Source organism: Orcinus orca, chromosome 2, assembly GCF_937001465.1.
Source record: "Orcinus orca chromosome 2, mOrcOrc1.1, whole genome shotgun sequence".
Taxonomy (NCBI): domain Eukaryota; kingdom Metazoa; phylum Chordata; class Mammalia; order Artiodactyla; family Delphinidae; genus Orcinus; species Orcinus orca.
This window is the reverse complement of record NC_064560.1, coordinates 167,096,070-167,108,564: the sequence shown is the minus strand read 5'-3', so window position 1 is coordinate 167,108,564 and position 12,495 is coordinate 167,096,070. Positions and strand designations below refer to the sequence as shown.

The window sequence follows — 12,495 nt, the reverse complement described above, 5'->3', positions numbered from 1 at the left end:
CTGGTGCCATCATCCAGGGAAACTGCTCTTGGCCACACTGTCAGCGCGACTGCACCTTAATCTCCTTCAGAGTTTCTTCTAAAGGGATATGTTTAGGGTTCATAAATAAAGACACCCTAAACTGCTAAAATTATCTAAATCAAGTGTATAATCATTCCTATCGTGTTCTATACATAGGCTTTATTACTACTTGTATAAGTTAAAATTTTTGTTAACTGTGTTTTTGCGTATCTAAAACCTGTTAACGCTCTTAGCACTAAAGGTAAGAATTCACATGAACCTTATTGAAAGCTAAGTTATTTCCAATGCTATTTTCTTCAATATATTCTATAAGATAAAGTATTCTTACTTCTTAGGAGGTATAAAGGAATTAATATTCTCTTTAACTCCCCTATCTGTACTTTTTATCCAAGCTGGTCAAATGGCATGTGGCATTTTCCAAAATCTGTAAGAAGTCCATTTTCATCTAACAAAATCCTACACCTATTTTCAATGAGTTTTTCTGCCCCACATAGGTTATATTTCAGGTCTGGGCTCAGTGAGCCAGGCACCTGATTGACAGCCTAAGAATTTTATAATTCTGAGTTCTCTTCTATCCAACTGTTGTTTGACTTTCCTTAAGCCTTTTACCCTAACCATGACTGAGGCCACCAATCATAAAGACAATACTGGTCTGCTTCAAAAACTATTTTATGAGAAAACACTATCTTTTTTCAGCTCCTGAAACACTTAAAAAATTGACTATTCTCAATCAATAATGAGAATATATGAAAGCTGATAAAATACTTTTAAAGTGCTATATATATAATACATATCCCTCCATTATAATAACCAAGAATCCTCATGAAAGCAACAGCCTCTTTCAGAGATTTTGTTTGAAGGTATCTTTAGATAAAGAATACTGTATTTTTTAATTTCAGAAAAATATTTTACTGCTATAAATATGAAATGAGGAAATCTAAGTCTCAATATACAAACAGCAACACTGAAGTAAAGCAAGTGATTCAGTTAAAAATATAGAACTTAAATGCTAGTCTGCTTTTTGGGGGGTAGCTTTTCACTGATGTACTACATAAGTTCAAATAGTACACAAAATCCTAAATGTATAGCTCAATTGATTTTCATAAACAAAACAAACCTGTGTAACCAGCACCCAAATCAAGAACCAGAATATCACCAGCACCTCAGAAGCCCCGCCTCACGTTCCTTTCAGTCACTAGCCATGCTATGTCCTCCAAGGATAAACATCATCCTGATTTCTAGAATAGATTAGTTTTGTCCTCCAACGGTAAACATCACCCTGATTTCTAGCATAGATTAATTTCCCTGTATTTTACTTCATATAAATGGAATCACATAGTACACACTCTTGGCTTAAATATGTTTACGATACCTCACTCAATTTAACAGTGTTCTGCTGCATTACAACTGGAGTGTGCCCTAAACAGCCTTATTCTTGATATGAAAAACAGACTTTTTAATAAAATCTTGAAAACTTTGTCAGTTAAAACCAAAAATGAATTTTAGAGAGTTATACAGGGTAGTAGTGAGTCAAAACAGTTGAGAGACTGGGTAAAAAGACTATACATACAATTCTGTAACCCTGGCATGAGGTCTCTAATCTATAGGATGATTAAAAAAAAAAATCTCTGCTTGAGTACCATCCTGTTAATCAATAATGCTTCTACATCTGTTTAAATTGTTGTTTTTTAGTCAAACAATCTTAGCAATCTGAACATGAAATTATAGGCATCATTTATGGTGGTAGAGAGATCATTTTATTAACAGGCTTTTCAAAGATGCATGAAATCAGACTACTTGTCAGCCTGATTGATGATTTTATCAAATCACTTTCTGAAATCAATACCCAGCATGTTGTTTTCAAACTGTTTTGCTCAGAACACCTGCTAGGATGTTTATTAAAATACTGACTTCTTATGCCACGTCTCAAATTTTCAGACTCTGTATTTTAATTATGTTCCTTGGATAATTGTTACATACATGCTGTTTAAGATGTACCCTAAAATCTCAGGGAACTACTACCCTGAGGGAAACTAAATAGACCAGTGAGGATGCTGTATCTAAGTCTATGACCTTTGCCAGAGGCCAAACAAAATCACCCAGAGATGGTTTTCTCCCTACTCTGCTTAGGTCTTACCTCTTCACTATTCAGATTTAGTTGGTTTGGAATGAGGCCCCTCTGTGCAGGCTGGGAAGAGGAGTAAAATTGAGAGCAAAGTTTATTTCATATCAGGGAAATTAACCATATGACAGGGTAAAAGTCTGAGTATTGACTTGACATGTACTATGTGACTTCTATCTATATATAGGCATACCTTGTTTTATTGTGTTTCACTTTACTGCATTTTGCAGATACAGTGTGACTCACTTTATTGCAGTGGTCTGGAACCGAACCTGCAATATCTCTGAAGTATGCCTGTATTCCACTGCAATTCTTATCAGCTCTAGAAGTTATCTTCAGCAATCTTTCCTCTTCAGCTCTGTTAGTGGCTAATTTATTTCCTTTCCCATACAAAAGAAAACAGAGTCCTTTTCAAATGAAGGAGAGATGCCGACCCCTATAGGAAAGCTCCAGGGTTTAACAATGCTGTAGTATCACTACAATATATCTGACCAAAACAATGTCTGATTTCTAATCCAAACAAAATCATCTGTTTAAATTTTAAATTACAGGGCTGTTTAGAAACAATTATCTTCCAGTCCAACATTTTTCTCCTTGCCCCTTTTTTTTAAGCACATTTGAAATCCTAATGATGGGAGCACAGTAAAGGAATAATAATTCATTAATTTATTTACATCTTTCCTAAGGGATTCAATGCTCAAAAATAATTTTTCCTTGTAATTTTTATTTCTGTATTTCTTATTATACTAGACTTATCTCTAACTTTTAAAATTACTTATAGAAGAGAAAATAGTGAAAGTGTGTCTTCTTTTGTCTTTGGCCTAAACTTTACCATAAGGCAGATTATAAAACTAAGGGCAGCATCAAGAAAAGCCTTTGAGTGTCAAGCAACAGTTTTCAAATTCCTTCTCCTCATCCTGAGATTCCTCCTCTCCAATGCCCATTCAAGAAGGAATATCTTTATTATTTGTTCTCTTCCATTTTTAACAGGAGAAATTTGGGATATCTGTGGGGCATCCAGTTAATGGTTAGTAGTAGTAGGCAGACAAAAATATGAACCTTAGGGTAACAGCAAACTTAATAGAGCAACTGCCCTAACCTGAAAGGGGATGTCCATCTAATACACTGTACACAGAAATTTTCAATATTTTTTCATCTTCTGATAAAATATTTATAAAATTTTTATTGCATTATAAAATTCCAGATCTTCTTCCAAATGAGAAAAAATTAAGATGAAAATTATATTATACATTTTATACCTCTAAGAGAAAAGTAAGTATACTGGATGGCAGTGGTTCTCAACCTTTCCTTTCAACCCAGTTATCTTCATAGGCTACGAACAATTCTTAACCTATCATTTCTTAAAATCTGTAGAATTTTTTGCAAACACATAAAGTACATATAAACAGACTGTTCCCCTGACCTGATTTCCCCACAATAAATACAACTATGGCCCAGATCTCTCCTTAGAATTCCAAAATGATATATTCTATTCTATGCATTCGATATCTCTACCTGAATGCCTCTCAGGTATCTCAAATCTATAAAATAAACCTTTGGATTTTTCTCCCCAAACCAGTTTTTCCTCCACATTTCCTGTTAGTAAGCACCACCACTATCCACCCAGTTGTTCAAGCATCCTTGCTTCTTCCCTATCCTTTACTCTCCACATTCATTACAAGGTCCTGTCATTTCTACTTCAGAACAGCCTGATTCATATTCTCCACTGCCACTGCTATCATCGAAATTTATAAGTCAACATCATACTTTATAATGGCTTCGGCAACAGTTTCCTGAATCTCCTTGCTTCCATTATTGGCTCTACTAATCCAATTTCCACCCAGCAGCCAGATGTGTTTTGTTTTTAAATACAAATCACACCATGTTACTGTATTTGAAATGCAAACTCCCTGCCACGGCCAAGAAGACTTACTTGACCTGGCCCTATCTACCTCTCAAGCCTCATCTCTTAGAATTCCCTCCTCACCGTTCTACTCCCCTACTTTGCTCCATTCCTACAGGCTTTCCAAACACAAAGTTCTTTAGAAATTATACCTGGAAGCCCTTCTGGTAATTAACAGGCCTGGCTTCATCTCATTCTACAGGTCTCAGCTTCATGTTGTCTCCTCCAGGAGGCCTTTCCTGCCAACCTTATATAATCAATCCCACCTCCTTTTATTCTCAGTGTTCAAATTCTATTGATTTCCATCTTATCACTTACTGCAAACTATAATTAATGTCATGTTCATTATTATAAAGCTAGCACTTATTAGCACAGTGTCCTAGTACACAAAAGGGATCAAGTACATAATCACTGTGAGGAAAAAAACTATTTGGGGCCCATAATATTTCAATTATTAATACCACTGGCCTAGTGGCTAATTCTATGGTTTGTATCCCTGAACTATGATTTTAGTATCCTCCTAAGTCTTTAAATTCCCCTAAAACTACATCTTTCTCCCATACTCCCAGCCCAGACCCCCAAAATCAAGAGACTTCAGTCATGCTCCCAGCATTTTACAGTTATCAAGTCTCCTACAGACAGAAGAGATCCTACCTCAATTTCAAATACTAAAGTCTCATAATATGCTTCTATTATACTCAAAATCCAGACTCACTACCATATCATATAGCTACTAACAGGTTAATTCATCCATAGTTACAATTTTCTATCATGGTATTGTAATTATTTTCTTCAGACTGATAATAAACAGTAATACAGAAACTTCTAACATTTAGTAGCTTTGTGGGACAGTACCTGTTATATTACACAGCAGTTAAGAGCAAAAGTTCTGGAATAGGCATGGGTTCTAGTCCTGGCTCAGTCACTCACCAATAGTGGGCTTGGGCAATTAACTTGACCTTTCTAATTCTAGTTGCAATGCTTGTTAAATGGGAGTAATAAAGATAGCTATACTTAAAAGGGATACTATAAGGACTAAATGAGATAACACATGTAAAACAATTAGTATTGTGCCTGGCACAAAGTAAGTAATCATAATAATAGCTAACACTTATTGGACAATCAATAATCTCTGAATTTTCTAGTGCATATTCCATCACTAATAACTAGTGTGATCCCCTACATTTCAATTTACTCCTGTTTATATTTGGGCATCAGACTAGACGAAAAAAGTGCCTTTGGCTCAAATATTCTATTTCCTCCCTTCAATATTATTTCAATTATATTGTGAAATAATCTAAAGTTGTACACAACTTTTCTTTTAGTCAATGTGGGGAGAAGGTAACTGCAGTTTAAACAATGTAAATGTTTCCTCAGACAAATGTGCCAGTAACCTAGGAAGCTAAACTACAAAGGTGTCAAGACTTTTGTCCACTGCAACCAATGGAGCAGCCCCTGGCTGCTATGTGTGATACAAAAGAAACTTACCAAATAAGGGAGTACTTCTCCTGACACAGCTTAGTCTTGCCATTTGTAATGTTATAATTCAGCAAGTCATTATGATGGAGTTTCAGATAACACCTATTTTGTTATCTTAAATGCATATTTCTTTCTAACATCACAAAACATACATCAGAATGATAACCTTTTGTTGCTCTTACTAGATCCCGACCTGTACCATAATTATGCTTAATAAGTTGGTTCTAATTAAACTCTAATATGAAAAAAGATATACACACCCCAGTGTTCATAGCAGCACTACTTACAATACCCAAGGAATGGAAGTAACCTAAATGTCCATCAACAGATGAGTGGATAAAGATGTGGAACATATACAATGCAATACTACTCAGCCATAAAAAAGAATGAAATAACGCCATTTGCAGCAACATGAATGGACCTAGAGATTATCATACTGAGTGAAGTCAGAAAGAGAAAGACAAGTGCCATATGGTGTCACTTACATGTGAAATCTAAAATATGATACAAATGAACTTATTTACAAAACAGAAACAGACCCACAGAGGTAGAAAACAAACTTACGGCTACCAAAACAGAAAGGGGGTGGGAGAGAGATAAATTAGGAGTTTGGGATTAGCAGATACAAACTACTGTATATAAAATAGTTAAACAACAAGGTCCTACTGAATAGCACAGGGAACGATAATATCCTGTAATAAACCATAATGAAAAACAATATGAAAAATAGATAGATATCTGAATCACTTTGCTGTACACCAGAAACTAACATAACATTGTAAATCAACCATACTTCAATTTTAAAAAATGGTTATTTCTTAAAATCACTAATCCCATATAAAATTATTCTGCATATGCCAAATAAAATTATGATATACTATCACTGTTTTCCTTGCGGAAATCTTCCATGCGAGCATTAATAACAGTAGTTCATTTCAAACCTGTTTAAGTTTGACAAAAACTTTACAAGAGATACTGCAATTGAGAGTTCTTCTCAATGAAAGGAGGAAATGAAGGGAAAAAAAATATTGCACACCATTTCTATTTTGAAAACACCTCTACCCATCAAATGCTGTATTCTAAAAGGGATAAGCCTAGCATCTTTTCTTTTCCTTTCTCTCCCTTTCTTGTTAAAGTCATATAAGTAAGCAAATATTCCAACCTTCTTCTGTTGTGTCTCCTCACACTGCATAGCTACCTTTGAAGTTCAGGGCTTGTTCGTGGGAGAGATATGTGGGAAAGAATAGTGCACTGAGAATAAGGCTGTTGAAACTCAAAGACAAACTATTTCCTCATTTCTCTTCCTACAAAGAACTTTAAACAGAAGGAAGGTTGCAAATGCAATATTGACTTCAATATGTTCCAATAAAGGGAAAAGATGGAACGACAGCCAAAATATAAAGCATAACTGTGATGAAATATTAAGAAAAAAATGAAACTGTGTTCCCTTTCAAATTGTTATGCTTGTACAAAAATTAAGAATAGTAACAGATGCAATACATCAGGCTACCATGTTAATCCAGCACACTGAAGTCTATGACTTTTTAACAGCTTTACTGAGATATAATTCATATGCTATACAAGTCACCCATGTGTACACTTGGGTGGTTTTTAGTAAATCTAGAGTCGTGCAACCACAAACAATTTTAGAACATTTTTATCAAAGCCCTACTGATTGGGAATCACTCTTATTCCCTCCTAAATCCCCACCCTTTCACCTAAATAACTACTAATTTACTTTCTGTCTCTATGGACTTACCCATTCTGGACATTTTATATAAATGAACCCAATACACAGCCTTTTGCGAATGGCTTCTTTCACTTAGCATAACTTTTTCAAGGTTCATCCACATTGTAGCATATATCAGCACTTTATTCCTTTTAACTGCCAAATAATATCCCATTCTTATGGATATACCATATTTTGTTTTCCATTCATCAGCTGGCAAACATCCGAGTTGTTTCTACCTTCTGGCTACTATGAAAAATGCTGTTTTGAATATTCATGTACAAGTTTTTGAAAAGAGGTATGCCTTCAGTTCTCTTAGGGTCTATACCTAGGAGTGGAATTGCTGGATCATATGGTAATGAAGTCTGCTTTTACTATAGCTAGAGTATTTAAGAGTTGTGCATACTTTGTAAAAAGCACCTTTTCCCACTACACTAAGCATATTTAAGTTAAATAAACCCACCTATACTGACAGAAAAAGACAAAGCTGAACATTATAAGTCATAAAAATTCTGAAAAAGAAGTATTTTCTATTTTTTTACTTTTCAGAGTTCACTAACTTTGAAATATTAATATGTCATATTTATTTAAATAAAATCTACTGAATTTACCTGTTTTTACTTGAGTGCAAGAATATTTAGAGTGACATTTCTGATGCTCAAATGATAAACATCACTGTGCATGCTTTTGTTTGAGGTTTTCAATTCCTTGGTATTAATGAGCTGAAAACTTATATCCACACAAAAACCTCCACAGGGGTGTTTGTTCATAGCTACCAAAACTTGGAGGCAACCAAAATGTCCTTCAGTAGGTGTGTGGGTAAACTGTTGTATATCCAGACAATAGAATATTATTCAGTGCTAAGAAGAAAGGAGCTATCAAGCTATGAAAAGACATGGAGGACTTAAATGCTTACCACTAGAGAAAAAAGCCAATTTGAAAAGACTACATACTGTAAGATTCCAACTATATGACATTCTGGAAAAGGTAAACCATCGCAGTCAAGACAGTGTGGTTGCCATGGGTTGGGGGGAGGAAGTGATGAATAAGCAGAGCATAGAGGATTTTTAGGGCAGTGAAACTATTCTGTACGTTACGATGGTAGATATATGTAATTATACATTTGTCAAAACTCATAGGATGTACAACACCGAAATTGAATCCTAAAGTAAACTGTGTACTTTGGGTAATAATGAAACCATCAATTCACCAATGTAACAGATACACCACTCTGGTGTAGAATGTTGATAGCAGGGGAGGTTGCACATGTGTGAGAGTGGGAATTATGTGTGAACTCTACTTTCTGTTCAATTTTGCTGTGAACCTAAAACTACTCTTTTTTTTTTTTTTCTGGCTGCATTGGGTCTTTGTTGCTGCATGCGGCCTTTCTCTAGTTGTGGCAAGTGGGGGCTACTCTTTGTTGTAGTGCGCAGGTTTCTCATTATGGTGGCTTCTCTTCTTGCGGAGCACGGGCTCTAGGCATGTGGGCTTCAGTAGTTGCAGCACACAGGCTCAGCAGCTGCAGCACGTGGGCCCTAGAGCGTGTAAGCTTCAGTAGTTGTGGTGCGCAGGCTCAGTAGTTGTGGCTCGCGGGCTCTAGAGTTCAGGCTCAGTAGTTGTGGCGCACGGGCTTAGTTGCTCCGTGGCATGTGGGATCTTCCCAGACCAGGGATTGAACCCGTGTCCCCTAAATTGGCAGGCAGATCCTTAACCACTGTACCACCAGGGAAGTCCCCTAAAAATCCTCTTAAAAAATAAAGTTTGTTAATTAAGAAAAAAGTAAACAGTAGCCATCAGAAAATAAATAATGAACATTAAAAAAATCACTTACTACTGTTTCCTTAGCAGGAGGAGGCTTGATCTGTTGACTGGGAATCAGAACAAACGTCAAAGTACCATGCATATCAGACTGTAACAGAAAAAGTACATTATTTTAAAAAGCTGTATTTATGAAAATCATTCCACGATCTTATGATCAATAGTCCCTAAACTGGACTATTCTGGAACTCCAAGGAGACTTAAAAAAAAAAATTGGAAAAGATGAATCCCATTTTATCAGGAAGCACAAATTATGCCTTTCGTGGACTCCATTATAGAGCTACCCAGGAATATGACATTCTGCAATTTTGGTCCTCTCGTCCACTGGGAAAAGCCACTTAGCCCATAAGTCTTGGGTTTTTATCTTCCATTAAGTTTAAGTTTGGAAGATTCCACAGTGAAGGACTGGAAGACACTGCAGCACTTCAGGGTCATCTACTCTGACATACATCGATTTTAATACAGTAGAATTTGAAATAGTAATTTTACTAGGATTAGAAAAGCGATGCAAGTACACAAATATTCTTACTTCCCAGATGCTTTGTCTCTGTCATTCATTCTATTTTATAACTGTATAGAGTCTTACTGCTAGGTTCTCTATTATCTTCCAGCACAGTCGGCCCTCCGTATTCATGGGTTCCATATCTGTGAATTCAACCAACCGCGGATGGAAAAAAATTCCAGAAAGTTCCAAAATGCAAAACTTGATTTTGCCACCTGCAAACAGCTATTTACTTAGCATTTACATTGTATTAGGTATTATAAATAATCTAGAGATTATTTAAAGTATGCTGGAGGATGTACGTAGCTTATATGCAAAAACTATGCCATTTTATGTAAGGGACTTGAGCATCCATGGATTTTGGTATCCATGGGGCCCTGGAACCAATCCCCCATGGATACCAAGGGACAACTGTACACCACTGCCCACCTTGCTCAGCTACCTCCAGCCTAGACAGTAATCCTGAGATAGCAGGGAGAAGTACTCAATCTAGAGACAGCAGCCAGTAAAACAAGGGCTAAGAACAATGACCACTGGCACTTTGTGCTATCAAAGCAATGAATGGGACTGGGTGACAATAAGGATGTGAGGATGTTTTCTAGATTCTTCAGTAGACGTCAGCAGATAGGAGAGATTCTAATGTAACAACTGATACTAAGTAAGTAAGAATATAAATCTGATTGATGGGTATATATGAAGTGATCATAAATCACCCTCAAAAGCTGGCTCTAAATGGCCTCCTGATTATACCACCACTGTCTAACAGAACTTCCTACGATGACGGAATTCTGATCAGTGGACTGGAATTGCAGAATGCCATATTCCTATATCTACACCTTCATATGATAGCCATTAGTAACATACGCTTCTTGAGCATCTGAAATGCAGCTAGTAAGAATGAGGAACTGAATTTTAAGTGTTCCTTAGATAGAAATAACTAGCACATGTAGCTAATGGTTATCATATTCAACAATGTAGATCTATACCACTGCTATTATCTAATATTGCTAAGGAAACAACAATCAATTGTAGGTAATAAAAAACCAAAATGAGGGCTTCCCTGGTGGCGCAGTGGCTGGGAGTCTGCCTGCCGATGCAGGGGACACGGGTTCGTGCCCCGGTCTGGGAAGATCCCACATGCCGTGGAGCGGCTGGGCCCGTGAGCCATGGCCTCTGAGCCTGCGCGTCCGGAGCCTGTGCTCCACAACAGGAGAGGCCACAACAGTGAGAGGCCGGCATACCGCAAAAAGAAAAAAAAAAAGAACATAAAAATCATGAGGGTGTGAACTTTGTTTTGTTACTGTTTCCTAGCAGCTAGCACACAGTAGGCATTTAATACATGTATTTTTGAATGAGTTATTATTAGTGATTTCAGAGGCAAACAAAATATACCTGGTAGTAATAAAGTAATATACCTGGTAGTAATAAAAAATATACCTGGTAGTAATAAAGCAGCACCTCCACCCCCACAAGAATAAAATTCTACTAATAAATATTGTGGAAACAATTATACCATGGGAAAATTATGCTAGAAATTGTATAGAGATCTTAACAGTTATTTTTAAAATGCTTTTTAAATATTTTATTCTGAAGTCCAATAACAAAGGAGGCTTTTGAGAGTCTATCAATTATTCTTCTACACGGGGCAACTTACCAACAAGTCAAAAACCTCATTGACATCTTTCCCCCGAATTTCAATGCCATTGATCTCCAGAACTTCATCCCCTTCGTGTAACAGACCACTTTTTTCTGCAGCACCTCCTTTTACTATCCGACTAATGATGACAGAATCCATTTCATTACGAACTGTAGCACCCTTAAAAAAATTCAATAGCCAATATTTAAATAAAAATGCAATTTTTTTGTTCAACATGTCCTCATTTTTTAATTTTTGTATTCAACAATTCTAGCCTTCAGTTATCTTGAGAAAAACTTTATTTACACAGCTAGAATAATCATGGCAATTAGGTTTGAAAGCTGATCACTTCCCCCACATTTTGTGCTTCAGAAGCATTCCATTCGTTAAAATTCTAAAATCAGACTTTTGAAGCATACAACAGCATAAAAATGCACTTGCTCAAGAACAATGTGAAAGCCTATAATCAAATTTGTTCTCTATATGCTGGATGCTATTCAAATGGTTATACTATATTTAGGTATAATTAGTGAACATAACTTGTAACTAAAAGTCTTTTTAAATTCAAAATATCATTAAGAGATGAATACTAATCTGGTTAATTATCAAAATGTTAAATATGATAGCTGCATCCAATTCACATTAAAATGTATTAAACATTAATATTTATTACACAAATTGGAAGTACAACTGCAATATATACACTCAAAAACTGGAAATATGAAATACAGAATAAAGCTTGAAAGTAGATAGTTTGTAACACTTTTCTCCTGAACTTTTATTTTAAAATTTTGTCATAACATTCCCAATTTCTTTCTTTCTGGTGGGGAAAACCTAGTTACATAAAATGCCCTTTAATAAAACACAGTCCCTATTTCATATACCACACTGTGCAAGACAATTTGAGAACTTAGGATTCAAAACTATTTCTCTGAAAATAAAGAAAATTAAGTCAATGATAGCAGACTAACAGAAAAATGTTCTACGTATAAAAACTACAAAATATTAACATTAAACAATGCATACTTCTAAGTATATGTGAAGTATGTAAGTAATTACATTGAATGAAAAGATCAGACTTTCCACTGTTTTTTTAAGAAGCTGGCAGACTAATGAAGCAGATTACTTGTCCCTTCTTTGTTCAACGATTACTTCACAAGCTATTATTTTCATCAAATTATGGGTGAGAAAAGATGAACAAATTATTTCTCAGATGAATAAGGAGTATGAGGAAGAACATAAAAGAATTCCAAAAAGTTAGCCTCCAAAGAGAAAAACTACCAGA

General features: G+C 35.7%; 1 protein-coding gene across 7 annotated transcripts in view; it reads right to left on the bottom strand.

Moving 5' to 3' along the window:
* The window catches only part of PALS1 (protein associated with LIN7 1, MAGUK p55 family member), a 102,668-nt gene that overhangs the window by 23,460 nt on the left and 66,713 nt on the right, over positions 1-12,495 (bottom strand). For 6 of the 7 annotated variants that reach the window (XM_049706382.1, XM_049706386.1, XM_004262141.3 and 3 more), the window contains 2 exons: positions 11,229-11,390; positions 9,086-9,163 (listed from right to left, as the gene is read on the bottom strand). In XM_049706382.1, coding sequence (XP_049562339.1) covers positions 9,086-9,163; positions 11,229-11,390 — 240 coding nt within the window. The remainder of the gene's footprint in view (positions 1-9,085; positions 9,164-11,228; positions 11,391-12,495) is intronic. The other variant, XM_049706385.1, reaches the window with a different exon arrangement.